General features: G+C 54.6%; 2 protein-coding genes across 4 annotated transcripts in view; both read left to right on the top strand.

Annotated features, from left to right (window-relative positions):
• Nucleotides 1–18,010, top strand: part of BAIAP2L2 (BAR/IMD domain containing adaptor protein 2 like 2) — a 28,830-nt gene extending 10,820 nt beyond the window's left edge. Inside the window, exons 5-14 of one of the 3 annotated variants that reach the window (XM_088837487.1) lie at nt 1,092–1,163; nt 1,389–1,505; nt 2,315–2,461; nt 12,687–12,839; nt 13,146–13,287; nt 13,450–13,669; nt 16,135–16,293; nt 16,595–16,802; nt 17,285–17,328; nt 17,551–18,010. In XM_088837487.1, the coding sequence (XP_088693613.1) occupies nt 1,092–1,163; nt 1,389–1,505; nt 2,315–2,461; nt 12,687–12,839; nt 13,146–13,287; nt 13,450–13,669; nt 16,135–16,293; nt 16,595–16,802; nt 17,285–17,328; nt 17,551–17,992 (1,704 nt within the window). In that variant the 3' untranslated portion in view covers nt 17,993–18,010. Of the gene's footprint in view, nt 1–1,091; nt 1,164–1,388; nt 1,506–2,314; nt 2,462–12,686; nt 12,840–13,145; nt 13,288–13,449; nt 13,670–16,134; nt 16,294–16,594; nt 16,803–17,284; nt 17,329–17,522 lie in introns of all 3 variants that reach the window. The other 2 variants (XM_055396312.2, XM_088837486.1) reach the window with 2 other exon arrangements.
• Nucleotides 18,011–20,762: 2,752 nt separating this feature from the next.
• On the top strand, nt 20,763–25,446 carry SLC16A8 (solute carrier family 16 member 8). The gene is made up of 4 exons (XM_055394873.2): nt 20,763–20,976; nt 21,671–21,814; nt 22,070–22,888; nt 25,139–25,446. Exons 1-4 carry the CDS (start codon nt 20,763–20,765, stop codon nt 25,444–25,446), a joined length of 1,485 nt encoding a protein of 494 aa, XP_055250848.2.
• The last annotated feature ends 1,161 nt before the right edge of the window (nt 25,447–26,607 follow it).

Here is a 26,607-nt window from a genome sequence, read left to right as displayed (position 1 = left end):
TTGCTGGCCTTTCTGATTACCAGCATTCCTTTTCCTGAGGGACAGAGCTCCTACAACTTAGCCTGGGACCCCTGGGGCAGGAGGCAGGATCCACCAAGGGTTCCTGAGCAGGGGTTCCCCAGGGAAAGGCCAGGAAGACAGAGAAGGCTGAGCAGAGATGGAAGGGTCCCCCCAGGTGGCAGTGGTCAGCCTGAACCTGAGAGCAAAGGGGGTAGCTGGGAAGATTTAGGTGCAATGTCCCAACAACACCAAGTGACCCAGGGAGTGCTGATAGGGGACAAAGGGGGACATGCCAGCTGATCACCAAGGCTCACAGAATTAAAGTTCGTTGGGTTCTAGAGCTGGATCCTAACAAGCATCTGGCCAAAAGTTTCCCATTACAGATGGGGAAACAGAGGCCCAGAGAGGGACAGCAACTCATCCAAAGTTACAGAGCAAATTGGAGGAAGAACTAAAACTTCTAGAATGAAGGTCTTCTGAGCCTGAGCCCAGTAGCCCTCCTGGTCCTCCTGGTTACCCGGGTAGTCAGCCACCTCCTTCCCACCTGCCATGGGAAGCTGCCACCCCTGTGAACAGTTGTGAGCACTTTTGTTGGGCCATGCCCAGTCCATGGTGCCAGGAATACAGAGATGGGACATACCTGGTTCCTGCTGCTCCCACAAATGGGGCTATGACCAGGGGCCCAGCAACAAATTCCATCCTACGGCTGGAGGAATGAACAATGGCCAAAGAAGTTGTACACATTCTAGAAACAAAATGCAATAGTAATGGTTTCTGCCTAAGGAGTCAGGAGGGCCTCCCAGCAGAGGGGGTAGGGAAGCTGGTATTTGAAGATTGGTAGGCATGATCAAGGCACAGAGAAACAGAAGGTATAGACACATTTATGGAAGGTTTGTTTCAAGTCAGGCACTGCACTAAATATTTTGTATGTCTAATTGTTTAATCCTGCATCCAACCAGGCCTCTTGTTATACCCATTTCTGTGATGATAGGTCAGGAGCCTGGTGTGTCAGGAGCACAGTGGGTAATGGAACACTGGGGCTGAGGGATGATCGGGTCGCCCTGATCAACCCCAGCCTGCACTCCACACAGGTGCAGACGTTCCATGGAGACCTGCTGCAGCACATGGAGAAGAACACCAAGCTGGACATGCAGTTCATCAAAGTGAGTCTGGCCACCCATCCTGGCCCCCCTGGCCCATCGCCAACAGGACTGCCTCTCCCCGTTTGACAGATGGGCACACTGAGGCCCGTGCTGGGCACTGACTGGCCCCAGGTTGTACATGTTCCCAGCTGAGCCCCCTGCCCCTGTCCAGTGCTCTGGCCCACAGGCCAGGTACCTTGAGCCCTTTGACATGGGGGTCTCCCTCCTCTCTCCACCCCATCCAAGGACAGCCGCCAGCACTACGAGATGGAGTACCGCCACCGCGCCGCCAACCTGGAGAAGAGCATGTCCCAGCTGTGGCGGATGGAGCGCAAGAGGGACAAGAACGCGCGGGAGATGAAGGTGCAGGGGCTAGGGACAACCCCAGGCTTCTCAGGGATCCCTGACACCCACCCGGGCTCCCCCACCCAGGACCGGCCCCACTCCAGGAGTGTGGTTTGCCCCACCGCATGTGGTGAGCATGCCGGCCCCTGGCGAGCATCCCTGGTCACAGAGACACCATCAACACCGCTCCTTGTGTAGTCACTATGTGGCCCTCCTTGCATTCCCTTGGCTTCCCCGCCTTCTTCTATTTCACTGGGAAAACCTGAGGTCCTCAGTCATGCTGCCCCTAATCACGGTACAAAGGCGTAACCCACCAGCAGCCCCGTCACTCTCCCTGCACACACACCTCCTGCCCCCTGGCTAAGCCCAGCCCCTCCTCCCTAGGTCAGGGCCCCATGCCTGGCCTCCATCTCCAAGACCTTATCTCCTCTCCTGCCTCCTCTCCTGCCTCCTTTACTAAGCTCATCTCTCTTTGGAATCTTTCCTCCCAAGCAGGGGGTTATTAATACATTAATTTGCATTTTCATTAAACCAACTTTCCTGGGCCTCACTTCTGGGCTCGGCCCTGTGCCTGGTTCTGGGGACAGAGGGGTGGCTCAGACACCAGCCCGACCTGGGAGAAGTGCCCTCTGGCTGGAGGGCAGGCAGATCATCCCCCAGCCCCAGGAGAGGGCAGGCTCCCAAGTGAGGGTGGGGGCTGGGTGCTCAGGGGAGGCCTCCAGGAGGAGGTGGCTGGTTCACGAAGGAGACGGAGGTCTCACAGATGGCACTGGGGGCTGGATGAGGGACCCATCCCTGGCCTCCAGCCAGAATTCCCTTTCCCCCAGGAGAGCGTGAACCGGCTGCACGCGCAGATGCAGGCCTTCGTGTCTGAGAGTCAGCGGGCCGCTGAACTGGAGGAGAAGCGGCGCTACCGCTTCCTGGCCGAGAAGCACCTGCTGCTTTCCAACACCTTCCTGCAGTTTTTTGGCCGGGTGAGCTGGGGCTGGGGAACCACTAATGGAACCTTCTAGGGGCTAGGCTCTCTGTGAGCTGGCTGTGCACAGGAATTCCCCTCCCTCCCTCCCCATCCCTTTCTTTCCTTCCACTGGGTAGATATTAGATTTTTATTTTTTTACTCTTTTTCTTTATTTGTATCATCAGATAGTCATTCATTTATTGTCTTTTTGTTTGTTTGCTGCACTGCATGGTGTGCGGAATCTTAGTTCCCCGACCAGGGATTCAACCTGTGCCCTCTGCATTGGAAACTCAGAGTCTTAGCCACTGGGGCATCAGGGAAGTCCTGATTTCTTTGTGGTCTTGTTTAGTTTCTCTTTCCATTTCCCTGTATTCTTTAGTCTCCCAAATACTGCACCTGGCTGCAAATTCGGGAAGGTGATTTCAGACCTCAGTCTTATTTTCTTATCTGGAAAAGAAGGGAAATAATCGCCTCTGCAGAAGGTTGGCACAAGGGTGGAGCTTGGCATAGACAGGAGCCCAGTGGGATTAAGGCCTGCTGCCCCTGCTCTCTTCCCTCCAAAGATGAAAACAAAGGCTACCATTCAGGAGACCCGACTCCTTGCAGTCAGCTGCCCCCAGCAGCCAGCAGCCAATTCCTGCCTCTCCACCTCAGCGTCCTTACCTTGCCAGGCCCTCTCTGAGTCTCTGTTTCTGAACCCAGGGGCCCTCTGGTGCTGAGCAGAGGTAGGAGACGTGAATGGATCCAGTGACTAATTTCCACCTGGCTGACATTCTTCAGTTGTCACCACCACAGGGCTGGGCCTTCTCCCATATCCCTCCTCTCACTGAGTGATCCTCCAGGGATGAGCTGCTGCTTCTTCCTTTTTAAAAAATATTTATGTATTTATTTGGCTGCTCCGGGTCTTAGTTGGGGCCCGCGGAATCTTTAGTTGTGGCGTGTGAACTCTTAGTTGCAGCATGTGAGATTTATTCATAGTTCCCTGATCAAGGATTGCTTCCGTCACCAGTGTGTCCATCACTGGTGACTGGCGATGGAAGCAAGGTCCGATGCTGTAAAGAGCAATATTGCATAGGAAACTGGAATGTTAGGTCCATGAATCAAGGCAAATTGTAAGTGGTCAAACAGGAGATGGCAAGAGTGAATGTCGACATTTTAGGAATCAGTGAACTAAAATGGACTGGAATGGGTGAATTTAATTCAGATGACCATTATATCTACTACTGTGGGCAAGAATCCCTTAGAAGAAATGGAGTAGCCATCATGGTCAACAAAAGAGTCCAAAATGCAGTACTTGGGTACAGTCTCAAAAATGAAAAAATGATCTCTGTTCGTTTCCAAGGCAAACCATTTAATATCACGGTAATCCAAGTCTATGCCCCGACCAGTAATGCTGAAGAAGCTGAAGTTAAATGGTTCTATGAAGACCTACAAGACCTTCTAGAACTAACACCCAAAAAAGATGTCCTTTTCATTATAGGGGACTGGAATGCAAAAGTAGGAAGTCAAGAAACACCTGGAGTAACAGGCAAATTTGGCCTTGGAGCACGGAATGATGCAGGGCAAAGGCTAATAGAGTTTAACCAAGAGAATGCACTGGTGATAGCAAATACCCTCTTCCAACAACACAAGAGAAGACTCTACACATGGACATCACCAGATGGTCAACACCGAAACCAGATTGATTATATTCTTTGCAGCCAAAGATGGAGGAGCTCTATACAGTCAGCAAAAACAAGACTGGAAGCTGACTGTGGCTCAGATCATGAACTCTTTATTGCCAAATTCAGACTTCAGTTGAAGAAAGTAGGGAAAACCACTAGACCATTCAGGTATGACCTAAATTGAACCCCTTACTATTATACAGTGGAAGTGAGAAATAGATTTAAGGGACTAGATCTGATAGAGTGTCTGATGAACTATAGACGGAGGTTCATGACACTGTACAGGAGACAGGGATCAAGACCATCCCCATGGAAAAGAAATGCAAAAAACCAAGATGGCTGTCTGAGGAGGCCTTACAAATAGCTGTGAAAAGAAGAGAAATGAAAAGCAAAGGAGAAAAGGAAAAATATAAGCATCTGAATGCAGAGTTCCAAAGAATAGCAAGTAGACATAAGAAAGCCTTACTCAGTGATCAGTTCAAAGAAATAGAGGAAAACAATAGAATGGGAAAGACTAGAGATCTCGTCAAGAAAATTAGAGATACCAAGGGAAGATTTCATGCAAAGATGGGCTCAATAAAGGACAGAAATAGTATGGACCTAACAAAAGCAGAAGATATTAAGAAGAGGTGGCAAGTATACACAGAAGAGCTGTACAAAAAAGATCTTCATGACCTAGATAATCACGATAGTGTGATCACTCACCTGGAGCCAGACATCCTGGAATGTGAAGTCAAGTGGGCCTTAGGAAGCATCACTATGAACAAAGCTAGTGGAGGTGATGGAATTCCAGTTGAGCAATTTCAAATCCTAAAAGATGATGCTGTGAAAGTGCTGCACTCAATATGTCAGCAAATTTGGAAAACTCAGCAGTGGCCACAGGACTGGAAAAGGTCAGTTTTCATTCCAATCCCAAAGAAAGGCAATGCCAAATAATCCTCAAACTACCGCACAACTGCATTCATCTCACACACTGGTAAAGTAATGCTCAAAATTCTCCAAGCCAGGCTTTAACAGTTCATGAACCGTGAACTACCAGATGTTCAAGCTGGATTTAGAAAAGGCAGAGGAATCAGAGATCAAATTGCCAACATCCATTGGATCATCGAAAAAGCAAAAGAGTTCCAGAAAAACATCTATTTCTGCTTTATTGACTATGCCAAAGCCTTTGACATGTGGATCACTATAAACTGTGGAAAATTCTGAAAGAGATGGGAATACCAGACCACCTGACCTGCCTCTTGAGAAATCTGTATGCAGGTCAAGAAGCAACAATTAGAACTGGATATGGAACAATAGACTGGAAAAGGAGTACATCAAGGCTGTATATTGTCACTCTGCTTATTTAACTTATATGCAGAGTACATCGTGAGAAACACTGGGCTGGATGAAGCACAAGCTGGAATCAAGATTGCAGGGAGAAATATCAATAACCTCAGTTGACACCATCCTTATGGCAGAAAGTGAAGAAGAACTAAAGGGCCTCTTGATGAAAGTGAAAGAGGAGAGTGAAAAAGTTGGCTTAAAGCTCAACATTCAGAAAACAAAGATCGTGGCATCCGGTCCCATTACTTCATGGCAAATAGAAGGGGAAACAGTTGAAATAGTAGCAGGCTTTATTTTGGGGGCTCCAAAATCACTGCAGATGGTGACTGCAGCCATGATTTTAAAAGACACTTGCTCCTTGGAAGGAAAGTTATGACCAACCTAGACAGCATATTAAAAGGAAGAGACATTACTTTGCCAACAAAGGTCCAACTAGTCAAGGCTATGGTTTTTCCAGTGGTCATGTATGGATGTGAGAGTTGGACTATAAAGAAAGCTGAGTGCCGAAGAATTGATGCTTTTGAACTGTGGTGTTGGAGAAGACTCTTGAGAGTCCCTTGGACTGCAAGGAGATCCAACCAGTCCATCCTAAAGGAAATCAGTGCTGAATTTTCATTGGAAGGACTGATGCTGAGGCTGAAACTCCAGTACTTTGGCTAGCTGATACGAAGAACTGACTTCTTGTAAAAGACCCTAATGCTGGGAAAGAGTGAAGGTGGGAGGAGAAGGGGATGACAGAGGATGAGATGGTTGGATGGCATCACCAACTCAATGGACATGAGTTTGAGTAAACTTCAGGAGTTGGTGATGGACAGGGAGACCTGGCATGCTGCAGTCCATGGGGTTGCAAAGAGTCGGACACGACTGAGCGACTGAACTGAACTGATCAAGGATTGAACCTGGGCCCCGTACACTGGGAGTGCAGAGTCTTAGCTGCTGAACCACCAAGATGTCCCTTCTTCCTTTCAACAGTTTTACTGAGATATAATTCACACACCATGCAAGTCACCTATTTAAAGTGTATAGTTCAATGGTGTAGTATATTCACTGAGTTGTGCATCCATGCCACAAGGGTGTTTTTTTTTAATATTTATTTGGCTGTATCGGGTCTTAGGTGTGGGATGTGGTATCTTTATTGGGAGTGCAGGGTCTTAGCCACTGGACCACCAGGGAAGTCCCATCACATTCAGGTTCAGAACATTTCATTACCCCTAAAAAACACCCAGTACCCCTTACTGGTCATTTCTCAATCCTCACATTTCCCCTTGCCTTAAGCAACCATCTGTCTACTTTCTGTCTCTATAGATTTACCTCTTCTGGGCATTTCACGCTTCTCTGGTAGCTCAGTTGGTAAAGAATCTGCCTGCAATGCTGGAGACCTGGGTTTGATCCCTGGGCTGGGAAGATCATATAAAAGTAATCATACAATATTTGACCCTTTGTGACTGGCTTCTTTCACTAAGCATTGTGTTTTTCAAGTTCATTGGTGTTGGAGCGTGTATCCATACGCCATTCCATTTTACTGCCAAATAGGATCCCATCATCTGGATATACCACATTTATTTATCCATTCATCAGTCGATGGACAGCTGGCTTGTTTCTGCAGTTTGTATTATGAACGATGCTGCTATGGCTATCCATGTAAAAGTTTTTCTGTGGACGTCTGTTTTCATTTCTCATGGGTATATAGGAGTGGAATTGCTGGGTCATATGGTAACTCTGTTTAACTGTTTGAGGAACTTCCAGACTCTTTTACCATTTTACATTCCTACCAGCAGTTTATGAGGTTTCTAATTTCTCCATATCCTTGCAAACACTTGTTGGCACTTTTTAAAAAAGATTTATTTATTTATTTATTTTTGGCTGTTCTGGGTCTGCGCTGCTGCAGGCCGACTTTCTCTAGTAGCAGTGAGTGGGGGCCACTCCTCATTGCAGCACATGGGTTTCTCTTTGGGTGGTTTATCTTGTTGTGGAGCATGGACGTTATGGCGTGTGGGCTCCTCCCAGAGCAGGGAGCAAATCTGTGTCCCACTGCACTGGCAGGCAGATTCTTAACCACTGGGCCACCAGGGAAGCCCCTGCGGCTTTTTGATTATAGCCATCCTAGTGAGTGTGGCGGAGAAGGCAATGGCAAGCCACTCCAGTACTCTTGCCTAGAAAATCCCATGGACAGAGGAGCCTGGTGGGCTGCAGTCCATGGGGTCGCTACTAGTCGGACATGACTGAGCTGCTTCACTTTCACTTTTCACTTTCACACATTGGAGAAGGAAATGGCAACCCACTCCAGTGTTCTTGCCTGGAGAATCCCAGGGACGGGGGAGCCTGGTCGGCTGCCGTCTATGGGGTCACACGGAGTCATACACGACTGAAGTGACTGAGCAGCAGCAGCAGCAGTGAGTGTGGAGTGGTATCTCATTGTGGTTTTGATTTGCATTTGTGATGGCTGATGATGCAGAGTATCTTTCACGTACTTGTTCAGTTCAGTCGCTCAGTCATGTCCGACTCTTTGCAACCCCATGGACAGGTTTCCCTGTCCTTCACCATCTCCTGGAGCTTGCTCAAACTCATGTCATCAAGCTGGTGATGCCATCCAACCATCTCATCCTCTGTCGTCCCCTTCTCCTCCCACCTTCACTCTTTCCCAGCATTAGGGTCTTTTACAAGAAGTCAGTTCTTCATATCAGCTGGCCAAAGTACTGGAGTTTCAGCCTCAGCATCAGTCCTTCCAATGAAAATTCAGCACTGATTTCCTTTAGGATGGACTGGTTGGATCTCCTTGCAGTCCAAGGGACTCTCAAGAGTCTTCTCCAACACCACAGTTCAAAAGCATCAATTCTTCGGCACTCAGCTTTCTTTATAGTCCAACTCTCACATCCATACATGACCACTGGAAAAACCATAGCCTTGACTAGATGGACCTTTGTTGGCAAAGTAATGTCTCTTCCTTTTAATATGCTGTCTAGGTTGGTCATAACTTTCCTTCCAAGGAGCAAGTGTCTTTTAAAATCATGGCTGCAGTCACCATCTGCAGTGATTTTGGAGCCCCCAAAATAAAGCCTGCTACTGTTTCAACTGTTTCCCCATCTATTTGCCATGAAGTGATGGGACCGGATGCCATGATCTTCATTTTTTGGATGTTGAATTTTAACCCAGCTTTTTCACTGTCCTCTTTCACTTCATCAAGAGGCTCTTTAGTTTTCCTTTGCTTTCTGCCATAAGGGTGGTGTCATCTGCGTATCTGAAGTTATTGATATTTCTCCCTGCAATCTTGATTCCAGCTTGTGCTTCATCCAGCCTGGCGTTTCTCGTGATGTACTCTGAATATAAGTTAAATAAGCAGGGTGACAATATATAGCCTTGACATACTTGTTTCCCAATTTGGAACCAGTCTGTTGTTCCATGTCCAGTTCTAACTGTTGCTTCTTGACCTGCATACAGGTTTCTCAGGAGGCAGGAAAAGTGGTCTGGTTTTCCCATCTCTTGAAGAATTTTCCAGTTTGTTATGATCCACACAGCCAAAGGCTTCGGCATAGTCAATAAAGCAGAAATAGATGTTTTTCTGGCACTCTCTTGCTTTTTCGATGATCCAACTTACTTGTTCGCCATGTGTATATCTTCTTTGGAAGGAAACTCCTCTTTCTGCCTGTATCCTGAACAGTTAACTCCAGCATTAAGAGGAGAGCTGACCCCTCCATTGGCTGCTTCCTGCTGAGTGATTACCTCTCAGGAGGACGCAGTTGATTGAATGAGCCAGACTTCCCGTAGGTATGGGGGAATACGTAGCATGTTTTCTGAGCCAGCTGGGCTTTAGGACATACAAGATCTAACTCCTAAGACAGTTAAATATAAATATGTACCTGCTAACTATTTCTACATGCAAAATGCACAAGATTTGAAAGAACTCTAAGTGCCAAAGCTCAATAAGGTGTCTTTCTCCTCTGCCTCCAGTAATCAGCCCTTGCTTAGCCCAAGTCTAATCAATAACACACCTTTACACCCTGGGTTTATTGCAGTTGTGCAAGTAGATCTCTAGGATAAGTACCTAGAAATGGGATTGGTGTGTCCAGGGATAGAAACATTGGCTATACATTTCCAACAGCAAGGGCGGAGATGCCCTGTTTCCTTGACAACAGTGATCTGTACTAATGAGAAATGTAAAAATGGTATCTCAGTGTAGTTTTACATTACACTTGTCTTATAAGTGAGATTGACATCTTTTCATGTTTCAGAGCCATTTGATTTCCTTTACTGTGACAGGTCAGTAATCTTTTCCTCCATTTTGCTTATAAATTTATAGGAACTCTTGATATGTTACTGAAAGTAGCCCTTTCTTGGTGATGAGTTGCAAACATTTTCCCAGTTTGTCATTGATCATTTGATTTTGCTTATTGTGAGTTTTGCCATGTTAAAAATATATATACTTTTAGTTAGATTTACCAGTCTTTTACAGTTTAGGGGAGTTGTCTCATACTTAGAATGGCTTTCACACTCCGTTATGATTTTTTAAAGTCTCCCATGATCTCCTCTATGTTTCTTCCAAACCACTGACTAAACTCCCTAAATTCAGGGCTGAGGGGAGCCAGTCAAGTTGAGTCTTGTCCAGGCCAGGACTCTGAGAATCCCCTAGTACCCTGGTAGGTGCTCTCAGATTCAGCAACTGGGCCAGACTGAAGGGAACAATCATTGAAAAGTACAGTCACAGGAAGCTTCCTCAGGACAGACAAGTACAGGCCACTCCGTTGCTTACTGGATGCGAGACCTTGAGACAGTCGTCAACTGCTCTGACCCTCAGCATCTTCTTTTGTAATAATGACACCTACCTCCCAGGCCATTGGGAGAATCTAGGAAGATAATGGAGGAAAAGCCTTTAACCCTGGGCCTGGCACAGAGTTGATGCTCAGCATAGGGAAGCTTGTTTTTTACTTTTTTAAATTTGGCCATTCCAAGTCTTGGTGTGGCACATGGGATCTTTAGTTTTGTCGTGCGAACTCTCAGTTTGCGGTGTGCTTGCTAAGTCGCTTCACTCATTTCCAACTCTGCGACCCTATGGACTGTAAGCCAACCTGGCTCCTCGGTCCATGGGATTCTCCAGACAAGAATACTGGGGTGTGTTGCCATGCCCTCCTCCAGGGCTTTTTCCAGACCTAGGGATCAAGCCCAAGTCTCTTACATCTCCTGCATTGGCAGGTGGGTTCTTTACCATTAGTGCCACTGGGAAAGCCCTTGGTTGCCACTGGTGGGATCTAGTTCCCTGACCAAAGTTGAACTCTCACCCTCTGCATTGGAAGCACAGAGTCTTAGCCACTGAACCACCAGGGAGGTCCCAAAAGAGAAGTTTTTATTTTTCCTAAGGCGATAGTCCTGAACTTGGCCTTGAAGGAGCGAATGTTTGAATAGAAAATGGAGAGACATTTATAACTGGAGAGCAGAGTGTTCTGATTGTACCTACGCTGACCTGAGTGACCACACAGAGAGATCCATGCCACTGAAAGAAGTTTTATTACATATCACACTTCCCAAGAGAAAGGGCCACGCCACAACATGCAGGGCCATGTTGGGTAGCATCAGGGTTTGGTCAAGAGGCAGAAGGAACCAAGGAAAAGTGTGGCTCAGAACCTCGATTATGGTTTCTGTGAGAAGGGATGGGCAAAGCAGGCTTGGCAGGTTTAGGACTAGGTGATTTGAATGATTTCAGCGAGCTCTGGGCTATAGGAGTTGTCTCTAGTTGTCCAGTACCTGGCTTGGATGATTTAGGGCAGGGGAAATACTGGCTTGGTGTGTGTTAGAAGGAGATAATTGAGGATGCGGACTTTTCGTTTCTTTTTTTTTTTTTTCACTGCACCACCCAGCACATGAGATTTTAGTTCCCCGGTCCAGGGATCTAACCAGCGCCCCCTGCAGTGGACGTGTGGAGTCTTAACCACTGGACCCCCAGGGAAGTCCCAGGATATGGGGCTTTGATTGGTTGATGAAAAGTCTGCTCAAATTGTTTACTATCTCTAGGAATTATCTAGCCCTGTGAGGGGCAGTCTTTTCAGAATTAGCAAGGCCCAGGATGTCAAAGCATTATCTGGCAACTCGCTCTAGTATCCTTGACTGGAAAATTCCATGGACAGAGAGCCTAGCACTACAGTCCATGGGGTGGCAAAGAGTTGGACACGACTGAGTGAGCGCACACACGCACACACAGAGGATGTCAAAGCATAAGATACAGAAAATTTAAAACATGATTAATAAGCACAGCAGGTCTAGCATTTAAAGCCCTCCCCGATCCTACGTTTTTATGGACTATGTGGTCAGCTGCTGAGTTTCTTGTCCTTGAAGGTATTCAAACAGAGTTAGATGCCCATGTACTGGGGATACTAGAAAAGGGATGCTTACTGGAAGAACTATTTGAAAGGCTTCTTCTAGACAACTTCTTAAGCTGGCTTACACAAAAGTGTTTATTAGTCATTAGGAAGTTCAAGGCTTTCAGGTGTAGTTGGATCCAGGAGTACACAAGCTATCATCAGAAATTTGCCCCTCTCTGTTGCTTAACTGAAGTTTCCTCTGCCTTCACCCTATCTCTTGATATCTAGCAAACTCCATGAGGTGAGAGAATAAAATTTTCCAGATTATTCCAGTTAAGTCCTGGGACTGTTCTTCCGGCATGGTTTTTGGGCAGGTGCCCATCCCTGACACCATCTCTGTAGCCAGGAGGATGAAGTGAAAGTCAAAGTGAAAGTGAAGTCGTGTCTGACTGTTTGCGACCCTGTGGACTATAGCCAACCAGGCTCCTCTGTCTACGGGATTTTCCAGGCACGAATACTGGAGTGGGTTGCCATTTGCTTCTTCAGGAGATCTTCCGGACCCAGGGATGGAACCTGGGTCTCCCGCATTGCAGGCAGACACTTTACCGTCTGAGCCACCAGGGAAGTCCTGGAGCAACACAAGTGGTCAAACCTGTATTGTCCCCCTAGCCCGGTATCAGATCGAAGTGGAGCCCCACTCAAAGCACACAGACTGGGAGAGGGGCCAGGGGAGGCTCCTCCCGGAAAACTGAAGAGCCTTCGACAAAGGGCCGGGAGGCCTGGACGGTGTGTGACCCCAAAGTGACCACAGCGATCTCTGGTTCCTTCCAGCTAGAAATTCCGGCCACCCTCGGCTTGCAGGGCCCGAGTTTCCAGGTCGAGGGTGCCACTTTTCGGTCCCCTGGGCAGTCTGGGGGCTGGCTGCTCAGACCTCGCTGACCGTCGCGTCCCCTCCGGCCAGGCCCGGGGGATGCTCCAGAACCGCGTGCTGCTGTGGAAGGAGCAGTCGGAGGCCAGCCGCAGCCCGTCGCGCGCCCACTCCCCGGGCCTGCTGGGCCCCGTGCTGGGGCCGCCCTACCCCTCGGGCCGCCTGACGCCCACCCGCCTGGACATGGTGAGGCCCTGGGCGCCCCCGCCGCCGCCGTTCGCGCCCCCGCCGCCCCCGGCACCCTCCGCGGGACCCTGGGGCCTGAGGCCCGCCGCCTGGAGCCTCCTCCCCCCGAGGGCGCCGGTCTACGCAGCGCCCCTCCGCCGCTCCTTCCGCCCCGGCGCGGCCTCGGCGCCCCCGTGGTGGCTCGGCCGGCGGCCCGAGAACCCCTACGCCGACGCCTGGGACTGGGGGTGGGGGCTGGACTAGGGCGCCGCGGCCCCGCCCCTCCCCTCCCCGCCCCACCCTCCCCTGCCCGTCTCCCCCTCGCAGCCCCAGAGGCCCCTGGGAGAGTTCGGCTCCCCCCGCAGCCGGCCCGGCTCCGGCTCCTACGGCCCCGAGGCCGCCGAAGCGAGGTCCGCGTCCCAGCTGGAGCCAGACCACCGCCGGTCCCTGCCCCGGACGCCGTCCGCCTGTGAGTAGCCCCCGGAGCGCAGAGGGAGGGCCGGGGTCCCAGGCTGGGGATCCCGGGCCGGGAAGAGGAACCGAGGTTGCGCTGCAGCAGGAGGGATCGAGGGTAGACACCAGGGAGGACTTCCCACCCACGTGGCGCGGCGCTCTCCCGCCCGTCCGGCAGCCTCACTCTACGGCAGCAGCACCCAGCGCTCGCGCTCCAACTCCTTCGGCGAGCGCCCCGGCGGCGGCGGCGGCGGCGCCCGGAGAGTCCGCGCCCTGGTCTCGCACTCGGAGGGCGCCAACCACACGCTGCTGCGCTTCTCTGCCGGAGACATCGTGGAGGTGCTGGTGCCTGAAGCCCAGAACGGCTGGCTCTATGGCAAGCTGGAGGGCTCATCCTCGTGAGTGGGAGCCCCGGGGCGCAGGGTGGGTTGGAAGGAAGACCGATGGCCTGGGTTCCAGCTCCGTCTGTCTTCCAGGATAGCGGCTGTCCCTGGGGCCTCGGACAGCTCTCCCCTTTTCCCATCCCTCTCCTTGTCCCACCGTTTTCCTCATCCCTTCTGCCAGGGAAGGAAGAACCTCTTTACCAAGTTCAGGGTGGTGGCCCCTGAGAGGATGGGAGAAGATGGGGAAGGGGAAGGTTCTCACAAATGGGAACACTACCGAAACCCTACTGCTTGGGCACCTACCGTGCACCTCAAAGTGAGCCAGGCTCTGAGAAGAGACTGGACAGGGAGGTGGGCCGGGAGCAGGGGAGATGCTGGGACCTTGCAAGCTGAGTGTGCTCACCCCCTTGCATGGGGGAAATCCTTAGAGAACATAAACGGGGGCTGCTTTTGACACCACGCTGTAGAAAAGGGGGAGGCGGGGAGTACACTGCAGGCGCTGCAAGCCTGGAGGAAAGCAGGGACCACTCTTTCTGCCAGAGAAAAGAGGGAAGGTGAGAGCTTGCTGCAGCCACGCAGCGCCCCCCCACAGGGCTTTATGGGCAAGAGACTGTGTGGTGCCCAGGCCCACTCGTGCTAAGGAGAGCGGAATGAGTGAGGATAAGAACAGAGGAGGAATGAGTGGAGCACCCACAGGGGAGCTAGCAGGTGCGTGTGAGGGTGCTTGCCGCCTGGGCTGGTAGATGGTTCCTGGATGAGGCTGTCGTGGGCAGGTGGATGCATGTGCCTGTGAGCAGATGGGCAGGTGGAAGGGGGCACGGAAAGATGCAAAGATGGGGGGTACACGTACAGGCTAACTGGAGAGGTGTGTGAGGGGATTGAGAGAGGTGGGCAGTGGGCAAGTGCTGATGGATGGGTTAGTGGGTTGGCCGTCCTGGGGTGGTTGCCCTCATGGATGAGTGATGCATGGACAGGGCGATTATCTGGATAGATGGGTGGCTGGCAGATGACTGCATGGATAAGGAACAGAAGGAGGAGCCAATGGGGAGAGACGTGACCAAGAACACAAGTGGTGGGAAAGATGCCTGCTTTGCAGGCCCATGTCCGAGGGCAGCAGGGTGCCGCCCTGAGAGTTCCCTAAACTGGCGCGCAGCCAACCTCCTGGGGAGACCTGATTATAAAACCCCCCAGAACAGTGTATTGACGCCTATATACGGAATTGAGAAAGATGGTAACGATGACCCTATATGCAAGACAGCAAAAGAGACACAGATATAAAGAACAGACTTTTGGACTCTGTGGAATGGGATGATTTGAGAGAATAGCACTGAAACATGTATTACCATATGTGAAACAGTATCGTCAGTCCAAGTTCGATGTGTGAAACAGGGCCCTCAGAGCCGGTACACTGGGACAACCCTGAGGGATGGGATGGGGAGGGGTCTGGGAGGGGGTTCAGGATGGGGGACACATGTCCACCCATGGCTGACTCTTGTCAATGTATGGCAAAAACCACTGCAATATTGTAAAGTAATTAGCCTCCAATTAAAATAAATTAATTAATTAAAAAAAATAAACCCACCTAGATCAGAGGTCCCAAATCACAGTCCTGGGACATCATTATTATTTCTGTGATTCGGGTTAGGGAAAACGATGGCAAGTTTCATCAGTAGGCATATTATGGTGTAAAGAGAACTAAAACGTTCTGAAAATGGTTTTATTCTGTCAGTTTGAGTTGAAATAGCTTCCAGTTACCTTTAGGTGAGAATGTTGTTGATCAGGTTTGAGGGGGCGCGTCTAAGGTGGTTCTGTGGAGAACACTTTCCCGGGTGTTGGGCAAGAATCTGATGGGTTCCGCGAAATCTGAAAAGGCTGGGGAACATTGATCATAGTGTCTCTCCTTTGACCCTGGCTGCTCTGAAGGTGCTGTAATGAGCTTCCAATCAAAGACTCCACGGGCAGGGTGCCTGGAGTTACCGGAACTGGGGGCCCAGGGTGGAGGGTTAGTAGCCAGGCAACCCTGGCTCCAGTGCCCCTTCCTCTGGGCTCCTGCAGCTGCCTGCGGTCCCCAACCCCAGTCCACCCTCTCCCCTGGCATCACCTTGCAATCTTCTGTTTGTGGATCTGTCTCCCTGCCGGGCTGGGAGCCCCAGGGGAGCAGGGACTGCGTCTGGCCCTCCATGGCCCCTCGTGTAGTGGATGCTCAGTGAGTAGGGAATGAAAACTGTCACTCCATGTCCTCAGATACAATGCTTTCCTTCTCAGATCTCCAGTTCCCCCACTCTAAGGCACCCCAGCCCCTGGTAGGACCCATGAGTCTGGACGGGTGGCTTTGAGTGTCGGCAAAGACCTCCTTCACAGGATGAAATGAATTACTCTTGGAACCAGGCCTGGCACACAGCAGTGCCCAGTAATCGTTGACTCCTCTTAGAAGTGGTATTTTGATCACTGCTGTTGGGCCTTTTGCTTCCACCCCACAGGAGCGGCTGGTTCCCTGAGGCCTATGTGAAGCCTTTGGAAGAGCTGCCCATGAATCCCATGAACCCCTTGAACCCGGTGACCTCCATGAACCCCACAAACCCCTTGAACCCGGTGACCTCCATGAACCCCAGGAGCCCTGTGAATGAGCTACCTTCCAGGTACCACTGGTCAGAGGTGGGGCAGGAGCTTCAGCGGTGGGGGGCATCTCTGAGCTGTGGTCCTGAGTGGGCCCAGCCTCCTTTGGCCCCTGGAGAAAGGGCGTCCCCATCTTACTACAGGTTGAAGGTCACTGTGTCCATCCCTCTGCCTCCTCTCAGGACTGCCTCAAACCAACAGTTTCCTTTCACCCAGGGGCAGGGGAAGAGGATGCAGAATGCTCAGCGGACCCAGCAGATGGGGTCAGATGCAGCAGGGCCTGAACCCTGACCCCCTTCTCTTCCCTCTTTTCTCTGGACTCAGGTCCTACCCACTCCGGGGTAGCCACAGCCTTGATGACCTTTTGGACCGGCCAAGCAACTCCATAGCATCTTCAGACTACTGGGATGGCCAGTCCCGCTCCCGAACCCCAAGCCGGGTCCCGAGCCGCACCCCCAGCCCCGCACCTACACCCTTGTCTGGCAGCCGCCGAAGTAGCATGGGCAGCATGGGGGTGGCCAGTGACGTGAAGGTGGGCCCCCTCCCACAGCCTGCTCTCAACCCAGGGGTGGTCCGGTGGGCAGGGAGACCAGGTAACCCTCCCTGCCCTGCCCTTGGCTGGCTGAAGGGGACCTTCCCAGCCCAGCCTCAGCCTGCCTATCTGTGCGGGGAGGGACAGAATGGGCTTCTTGAGTCTGGGGTGGAGGGTGGGAGGAAGGATTTCTCTAGCGGAGGGGAGCCCCAGGGTCCTGATGGGAGCACTGGAAGAGCCCTCCCCCCGGGGGGCTCCTCCCAGGGCAGTGTTAGTACTGGGAGATGGCACTTGGCCCAGAGGCTCCTCGAGTCTAACACCCACAGCATTTTGGGTTTTCAAATGCCTGACCTCATCTCGCGGAAGCTTGGCACTGTAGGGGCCTCTGGGCCAGTCCTCTGCTCTGCTGGAGTGGGGAGCTGGGTCGGGGGCTCACTTGCTCCTTCCCTACCAAACCCGATCCTCCCTCCCCCTCACTGCAGAAACTTACGTCCTGGGAGCAGCAACCCCCAGAGCTCTTCCCTCGGTGAGTCCCCGAGCGAGCATCAGAGGGGGCCGGGCTCGGCAGAGGGCTGTGGGGGAGACACGGTGGGCCTGAGTGGAGGTGACCCCATGGGCACAGGGGGGTAGGGGCAGACGCCTGGCCCAGATGCCTCTCCAGGACCTGCAGCCAGCTGGGGACCTGGCTCCTCTCACTCCCTCCTCTCTGCTTCCCGGCAGGGGTACCAACCCCTTTGCTACTGTAAAGCTGCGTCCCACCGTCACCAATGACCGCTCGGCGCCCCTCATCCGCTGAGGTGCCTTCCTCCACCTGGAGTCGGAGGTCGTCCCCGCCACCCACACCTGCCCAGGGGCTGCCCAGAGCTGGCGGCAGTGGAAGCAGCAGCAGTGGATCCAAGGAGCTGAGGCCCTGGTACCGGGGGGTGGCCACTGCTCCCCAAACCGCACCGCAGCCTGAGCAGTTCCAAGGGCACTGGCCTAAGGTCTGGGCCCTTCAAATGAAAGCAGGCAGAATTGGGGGACAGAACCATTTCTTCCCCTCCAGGGACTCCGGACTCTCCCTGGGGGCCTACCTTGTGCCTCCTCAAACTCTTCCCCCTTCCCTGTCCCAGTGGGGAGAAGCCCCTTGCACGTCCCCTCTCCCACCCCGCATAGCTCCCTGTTTAACATTTGTAAATGATGAGAAATAAAGCAAGTGCGACATGGCAGCCGGCCTGGTAGAGTCTGATTTAGGGGACAGGGTGGGGCAGGTTGACTGTGGTTAACCTAGACACAATATCGAAAAGCTGAGACATTACTTTGCCAACAAAGGTGCGTCTAGTCGAAGCTACGGTTTTTCCAGTAGTCACGTATGGATGTGAGAGTTGGACTATAAAGAAAGCTGAGCGCCAAAGAACTGATGATTTGTGATCTGTGGTGTTGGAGGAGACTCTTGAGTCCCCTGGACTGCAAGGAGAGCCAACCAGTCTATCCTAAAGGAGATTAGTCCTGGGTGTTCATTGGAAGGAATGATGTTAAAGCTGAAACTCCAATACTTTGGCCACCTGATGCGAAAAGCTGACTTCTCGGAAAAGACCCTGATGCTGGAAAGACTGAAGGTGGGAGAAGGGGACGACAGAGGATGAGATGGTTGGATGGCACCATCAACTTGATGACCATGAGTTTGAGCAAGCTCTGGGAGTTGGTGATGGACAGGGAAGCCTGGCATGCTGCAGTCCATGGGGTCAGAGAGTCAGACATGACTGAGTGACTGAAGTGAAGTGGGGCAGGTTGGGATGGAGACCTTGCACTGGCAAGTCCAGAAGGTCCTAAAGGTGGTTGGTGGTTACCTGGGAGCCCTCACTCACTCCCAGCCCCTCACATCCCTCCTTTTAGCAAGTCTTTTGTGCTCATGCTCAGTCGCTCAGTCCTGTCTGCTGCGATCCCATGGACTGTACCCACCTGGCTCCTCTGTCTATGGGATTTCCCAGGCAAGAATACTGGAGTGGGTTGCCATTTCCTCCTCCGGGGGATCTTCCTGAACCACGGATCGAAACTTTCTCCTCTATTGGCAGGCAGATTCTTTACCACTGAGCCAGCAGGGAAGCCCAAGCAAGTCTTCCGTTCTGCCCTGACTCCTACAGGCTATATCCCCAGTCTCTGCCAGGTTCATTTCTGCTGTGGGTTCCTCAGAAAGGGAGAGGTGGCAGTCACTGAGGCCTGGGACCACCAGCAAGTCACCTTCCGGCACCCTGGGACACAGCACCCTTTGTTCTGGCCCCTCCCCACCCCCTCACGTCCCAGGCTATCCAGCCTGGATTAGTCTTATCCAGGGGAAAGCCACAGAGGCCCCTCCTGGAATGTGGCCTGGGGGTGGGGGGCAGGCGAGGAGTTGAGGTGATTAGGGCTGGCGGGGCCTCTCCGGGGCAGGGCTGTGCCCCTTGTACCACAAGGACACCACAGGGCAGGACCCTGTGTGTCTTCTGCCCAAGGCTCCAGGAGATGAAGGGGACCCACCTATCTATAGCTCTCCCTGGCCAGGCCTGGGACAGGGACCCCCACTATGGAGGGCAGCCTGGCCCTGTGCGTTGGCTGCTGCCCTGTCCCTTCTCCCCTCCCAGCTCCCAGCAGAAAGCCTCTTAGAGGGCATGGGGGTGGGGGAGAACTAAGCCCTAGGCTTGGGGGAGCGAGCTGCCAGAGTCCAGCCAGCGCTGATCTGCAGGAAGCCTGGGAGGCAGCCCCCACCTGGCGAGGCTTTCACGGGGGAGCCGGTGGGCTGGCCCCTTCCTGCAGGCCTCAGGAGATGTGAGGCTGGATACCCAAACCCACGGGACAGCTCAGGTAAGAGTGGGGGGGGTTGCCCGGGACCACCTCTTGTCTTGGTGCTCAAGTGGCTGCACCCATGGTGAGGGGCTGACGCAGCAAAGGCCAGAACTTGGTCCTGGGGTGGGGAGCAGAGCCCTGGACACCTTGGCATTACCCAAGGTCAGGAAGGAGATGCCAGCAGAGAGGGGTTGCAGAAGGGAGGGAGGCTTCTGCCCCCAGCTTGGGCTGGTCCATCCAGAGCCCCCTCCTGGTCTGTTACAGGGGCATCTGGGGCTGCTGCATGAACCCCTGGGTGGAGCTCCGAGGGTGTGGAGGGGATGGGGGGCTGCTAAGGGTTTGGAGGGATAGGGTCTCTCTTCCAGTGCCTCCTCAAAGGTTCCCATCTGTCCAGTGGAGCCAGAGATCTGACCACCCACCACCAAGATCCCCGGCTGACCTGGGATGATCAGTCACCCATCTTACAGGTGGGAAAACTGAGGCTCAGTCAAGGGGAGGGGACTGGCCCAAATCACAGAGCAAATCCCTGGCTAAGCTGGGATGAATTGGAACTCCGCTCCCTTGGCTTCTGAGACAAGGCTGATGTTGTTACAGCGTGCTTTGATTTTTCCTCCATAATGTTCTAAATGACAGTAGACATTCCTGATCACTGAGAAGAATTAAGAACATACCCCAAGGCCAAGGAGGAAAATGAACTCCACCCATTTTGCAGCTGGCACTTGTCCCCCGCTCCACCGAGTTTGTTCCTTTGTCCTGAGACCCTCACGGGTGCTCACTGGGGACATCTTCGGTTCCCACACACGACTCCAGTCACCCACCGGTGGTCGCCCTCTCCCACTCAGCCGAACCCCCTTTTCCTGACATTGCTAGGTCCTGAGGGACAAGGAGTGCCCTCCAGAGGGAGTCTTCCCGAGGTCAAGACTCAGGTGGGAACGATTCTATTACCCTCCCCTCATCTTTCACGTCCCTTGAAGGAGGGGAGGCTTGGGATGAGGTTCTACCTCGGTTTCCGCTCCTGGCTCCATTCTCTGAGCAGGGCTCACCTGGTACTCTCATGCCTCGGTTTCCCCACCCTGGGTCTCCATCCCCCTTTCTCGTCTGGGCTACAGACCCTCGCCACACCCTCTTGTCCCCTCTCTTCCACCAGAGGCGGCAGCGATGGGCGCTAGCGGTCCCCGGCGGGGCCCCGGCCCCCCAGACGGGGGCTGGGGCTGGGCCGTGCTGGGCGCCTGCTTCGTGATCACAGGTTTCGCCTATGGCTTCCCCAAGGCTGTGAGCGTCTTCTTCCGCGCGCTTATGCGCGACTTCGGCGCGGGCTACAGCGACACAGCCTGGGTGTCCTCCATTATGCTCGCCATGCTCTACGGCACAGGTCCGCGCCCCGCCTCGTGGACACCTCTCCTTTCCCCCAAGCCCAGGACTGAGGATTGGGATCAGGGACCAGGAGACCTCTGACCCCTTGAGCATCCCCCAGGCCCCTCGGGGAGGGCATGGAAACCCCTGCCTTCCTGTGGAAGCGTTAGCACCGGAAAGGGGAGTAGCGGCCACTGGTGGAGCCCACCCCCCGGTGGCTGATCTGGCAAGCTTGACCAGCTGGAAGGGCCCCTCCATTTCTGTCAAAAGATCCACACCCGCCTATGTTACAGGTGGGGAAACTGAGATCGAAATAAGATTCCCAATCCCAATGCCCTAAACCACCTGGGTGGGGATGGCCGGGCAATTGCTGGAGTTATCCTAGCCAAGCCAAGCTGATGATGAGTGAGGGGTGGGGGAAGCCTGGGAAGGAAGGGCACTCATAAGGGAATGAAGCCCCTTCTGCTCTTTACGTTCCATGGTCTCAGGAGGGCAGGGGACCTGTACAGGTTCCACCCCCCGTGTTCCCCCATAGGGCTCTCTTTGGTGTGTCTCAGCCAAGCTATGTGACTTTGGCCAAGCCCCTGCGCTCTCTGAACTGGGGGCAAGTGACCTCATCCCTTCAAGTCATCTCTAAAGGCTGGGAGGTACAAAGCCTAGAGTGTCTACCAGAGAAGGGTCCAGCCCGATTGGTGACCCTGCTCTGCCCACAGGCCCGGTGTCCAGCATCCTCGTGACCCGCTTTGGATGTCGCCCGGTGATGCTGGTGGGTGGGCTGTTGGCCTCGGCCGGCATGATCCTAGCATCCTTCGCCACGCGCCTCCTGGAGCTATACCTGACAGCTGGGGTGCTCACAGGTGAGAGCGCGCACCACTCCCCTCCTTGGGGATGGGGTTGTGGGTGGGATCAGGAGACCTTGCCTCCAGACCTCCTTGTCCTCAGTTTCCGCATGAGGGGCGGTCCTCGTCCTTCTGCTCAGGTCACCCCATCCCTTAGTCTGTCCGCCCTGGGGCGGGGGTGTGCGTCTGCGGGGTGCTCGCCCCTGCTTCCCGCCGGGGACTGGGCTGGGGGGCGCCCTCGGAGAGCCCGGCACAGCGCCGCCTCGCCCGCAGGCCTAGGCCTGGCCCTCAACTTCCAGCCATCGCTCATCATGCTGGGGCTGTACTTCGAGCGGCGGCGGCCTCTGGCCAACGGGCTGGCGGCGGCCGGCAGCCCGGTGTTCCTGTCGGCGCTGTCGCCACTCGGCCAGCAGCTGCTCGAGCACTTCGGCTGGCGCGGCGGCTTCCTGCTGCTCGGCGGCCTCCTGCTGAACTGCTGCGCGTGCGGCGCCGTCATGCGGCCGCCCCCGGGGCCCGGCCCGCGGCCGCGCAGGGACAGCGCGGGAGACGCGCCTGGCGAGGCGGAGGCGGAGGCGCGCGTGCGCGCCGCGCCCTCTGGCGGTCGGACCCGCCGGCGCCTGCTGGACGTGACCGTGTGCGCCGACCGCGCCTTCGCGGTGTACGCCGTCACCAAGTTCCTGATGGCGCTCGGGCTCTTCGTGCCCGCCATCCTGTTGGTGAACTACGCCAAGGACGCGGGCGTGCCCGACTCCGAGGCTGCCTTCCTGCTCTCCATCGTGGGCTTCGTCGACATCGTGGCGCGGCCGGCGTGCGGCGCCCTGGCCGGCCTGGCGCGCCTGCGGCCGCACGTCACCTACCTCTTCAGCCTGGCCCTGATGGCCAACGGGCTCACGGACCTGAGCAGCGCGCGGGCTCGCACCTACGGCGCCCTTGTCGCCTTCTGCATCGCCTTCGGCCTCTCCTACGGCATGGTGGGCGCCCTGCAGTTCGAGGTGCTCATGGCTGCTGTGGGCGCGCCCCGATTCCCCAGCGCCCTGGGCCTGGTCCTCCTCCTCGAGGCTGTGGCTGTTCTCATCGGACCGCCCTCTGCCGGTGCGCCCCGTCGGAGGAAAGGGTGGCCTAGTGCCCCGGGGTCCGAGGGAAGCCCCCCTTATCCTGGATGGAACATCCTGGGACAAGGGAGGGGAAGGGGCCCTTTGGGAGAGACAGACCGGTTACACTCCCCTTCCCATGGCCAACTAGCCTCCCCTCCAAGAGGCACCACCCGCTCAGAGTAGGGCCGGAAAAAGCCAGGAAATGTGCCAGGAAGAACCCAACGTGGGTGGTCTCCTGCAGATGGCTCAAAGGCCTTGTGAAGTGCAGGTGCTTATTCTCCTTCTGCAGAGAGGCACAGAGGCCAAGTGCAAGTTGCCAGTCCCAGAATCAGATCTGAGCCCGCCCAGTTCTTAATGCCCACACCTCTGAAACACTGCATCTGAGTGTCTTAGTCTCCCCAGCCTCTAGGGGTGACTGGAATAGGGAGTGTCCTTGGGGAACCGGGAGCAGAGTTCACAGCGGGCAGGGCGCTGGGGTCTTCCACTGTGCACACTGCCTGCTGGGCGCTCTACACTCATATAGGAAGTCATCGTGATGAGGCGGTAGGGTAAGGCTTCCTGCAGGGTGGGCATGAGCGTGGCCTTTAGGGCAGGGCAGGACCCCACAGGAGAGGACACAGGGTGTGTCTGGGGGACACTGTCCCTATACAAGTAAGACAGGAGCTAGGATCAGAAAGGTGGAGGTGGGAGTTCCTAGGGTCTTGCTGGGTGGTCAGCTTATCCCTGGAACGGCAGGAAGCCTGCCCATGAGCAGGAGAGAGCTGAGGTCAGGCTCCAGGATGGAGCCATGACAGGGGCCGCCTTTGCTGGGGCCCAGGCTGCAGCTGAGATGGCCCAGGCTAGCTGAGCGCCCTCATCAAACTTTGCCAATTCACCTGACCCAGTGGGAACCACAAAGCTCCTGAAGCTGTGTGAGCAACCTTAGAGCCCACCACCAAAAGTTATAAAACCAGCCAGAGGCTCAGAGACTCATCTTTCATTCTCTTGTGTGACCCTGGGGTGGATCTAATAGGCAGTGAAGGTACTTGGGGTGAGAAGAAGGTGAGGAAAGTCACAGGACTGTGTGGGGGGTGGGACTGGCTGTTGGGCTGGCGTCAGGAAGGCAAGTTTAGGGTACTGCTCAGAGGGGCACAGGGTGGGCAGCTGGCTCGAGGACCACCAGGGAACCTCCTGAGGCCACTGAGATGCACACGGAGAGGGTCACAAGCTGCTGTGGACTGCCACAAGGAGGCCCCTGAGAGAGCGAGGCAGCCGAGGAGCCACACTTTAGGGGAAATACTTGGAATTTGAAGATTTTCCTGAGGGAATTCCTTGGCAGTCTGGTGGTTAGGACTCTGCGCTTCCACTGTGTGGATCTGGGTTTGAACCCTGGTCAGGGAACTAGCATGCTGCAAGCCATGCAGCATGGCTGGGGGGACAAAAAAGACTTTGCTGAGTATGAAAGTAACATATACCTGTGATGGAAAGCTTGGAAAATACAGAGAATAAGAATAACCTCTCCACAAATCCTGCCTCCTGCCCCATGCTGGTGATAGCTCAGTCTGGACTACACGGGGCCTCCTGGGAGTGGGGGTGGCCTGGAAGTTTGGCCTGGAAGAGAGAGCTGAACCAGGCCCCTGAAGACCAAGGCGGTTAGATGGAAAAAGCAAAGAGTTGGGGCCCCCAGGAGAGCAGGGCTGAGCCCCGTACTCTCCCCACTTCCAGGTCAAATATCCCCAGCTGGGCCAGTTCCAGGGTACACGTGGAGTTTGAATCTGGGGAACAGGCGGGCCCTTATAAAGTGCTGCCTGACCTCAGGCCCCATGTGCTAATTCACTTCTGTCGTGTCCGACTCTTGTGACCCCATAGACTGTAGCCCGCCAGGCTCCTCTGTCCATGGGATTCTCCAGGCAACCGTACTGGAGTGGGTTGCCATTTCCTTCTCCAGGGGATCTTCCTGACCCAGGGCTCGAACTCACATTCCCTGCATTGCAGGCAGATTCTTTACCCCTGAGCCACCGGGGAAGCCCCATATCACTTAAGAAATTGAGATCCAGGGAGGTGAAGTGACAGTTTTAAGGTCTCAAATGGCAGAACCCTCATGGAATTTTGCCATCTATAAAATAGGAGCAAAGATGGGCGTGTGTGTGTGTCTCCTGTGAACCCCACCAAGAGCACTGCGTGTGTGCGTGTGTGTACGTGCGTGTGCGTGTGTGTGAAGGGTGGGCTCCCCTGCCTGCCCTCACCTCCCCATCCGCCCTCCCCGCAGGCCGCCTGGTGGATGCGCTCAAGAACTACGAGATCATCTTCTACCTGGCAGGCTCCGAGGTGGCCCTGGCGGGGATCTTCATGGCTGTGGCCACCAACTGTTGCCTGCGCCGCCCCAAGGACGGCCCGCCCAGCCCAGGCACCGAAGGTGGAGCTGGCGACGGGGAGGAGGCTGAGGCCGAAGTGGACTCTGACCTCCCACCTGCCGGCACTGAGGAGCCTGGTGGCCTCGAGGCCATGGAGGTGCCGAGCCCGGGCACTGGGCCTTTGCAACCCGAGGTGAAGACGGAGGAAGGGCTGGACTCTTGAGTCTGTGGGGGCAGGGACTTCGGAAATGGGGCTTCCCCTCTCAGAGCCCCAACTGGGCCTGGCACACCGGGTCGGGGTCGGGGGCTGCTCCTAGGGGTCACCTCCAGGGGTCCATGAGGGGAGCTGCCACCCTCAACTGCCCTGGGTGGCCCTGGCCCCGCCAGTGAGGCCGCTGTTGCATGGCCTGTGTGAATCTGAAGTTCATAAAACTGAGCTGACAAAGAGTTCTGTTTCTGCATCTCTGGCTGCTCCCCGGGGGTGGGACGGTGGGCCAGGAGGGAGTCGGAGAGGCTCTCCCCCGGGGCCTCTGATGGGAGCTGGTGGGCACTGGGGAGGGAATGGCAGAGGTAGAGGATGGCAGGGGAAGGTGGCCCCTATCCCGGGCCCGCTGTTTGGCGCTGTGCACTGAAGCCCCACCGGCAGGTGCTGCTGGAGGGGCCCAGGGCAGAGAACGGGCGCACATGTCCCAGAGCGGCAGGCTGGGGCTGGATCCTGGCTCCTCTCTCAGTGTAGATGAGCATATGTGACTCCATAACTCCATCTTGTGGCGGCTGGGAGAGCTGGGGCTGAGGGTTGGGGGATGGCACCTACCTTGCCCGCCTCACCTTTCTTAAAGGGACCCTCTCTCTAGAGACCCGGCCTCCTCTCTATAGGGGATAAAACTTGGGTTTCCTGGGGCCTTTGCTTGGACACGTGTCGCTGTGGACACATGGCTGCTGGCCTCCCCTCCCCAGCCTCCCGGGAATCCTAGAGAGAGCCCCTGGATGGCACTTTTTTTACTTTGACTGCGGTCGGGTCTCAGTTGTCAGAGGTGGGGCCTCCTTGCATCTGCGGGTGGCGCTCCAGCTCTCTGTGCTGCTGCGGGGGCTCAGCAGCTGTGGGCCTGCGGGCCTAATTGTTCCACAGCACAGTGGGATCCGAGTTCCCTGACCAGGGATCGAACCCCTGCCGTCTGCACTGCAAGGCGGATTCTTAACCACTGAACCACCAGGGAAGTCCCTCTGGCGCACCCCCCCCCCATCAGTGGTACAGGGAGTCCAGTGTGGGGAGCTCCAGGTCTCACCCTGGCTGGGAAGGTTTAGGGATGTATTTTCTCTTACGTGTTCACCCTCTTCCCACAAACGGGACACCCCTTTTCTTGCTTCCCTCCCTCCAAATCAG

The sequence above is a fragment of the Moschus berezovskii genome, chromosome 6 (assembly GCF_049115385.1).
Source record: "Moschus berezovskii isolate FMDL1 chromosome 6, NW_MosBer_1.0, whole genome shotgun sequence".
Classification (NCBI taxonomy): Eukaryota; Metazoa; Chordata; class Mammalia; order Artiodactyla; family Moschidae; genus Moschus; species Moschus berezovskii.
Note: the sequence above shows the minus strand (reverse complement) of the source record. Positions and strands in the feature narration are given on the sequence as shown.

Excerpts from the sequence above, each read along its gene's own strand:
- SLC16A8 (XM_055394873.2), top strand. The coding sequence starts at position 20,763 with ATGGGCGCTAGCGGTCCCCGGCGGGGCCCCGGCCCCCCAGACGGGGGC. Across the intron at positions 20,977-21,670 it reads CGCCATGCTCTACGGCACAG|GCCCGGTGTCCAGCATCCTC; the intron begins GTCCGCGCCCCG and ends CTCTGCCCACAG. Across the intron at positions 21,815-22,069 it reads GACAGCTGGGGTGCTCACAG|GCCTAGGCCTGGCCCTCAAC; the intron begins GTGAGAGCGCGC and ends CCTCGCCCGCAG.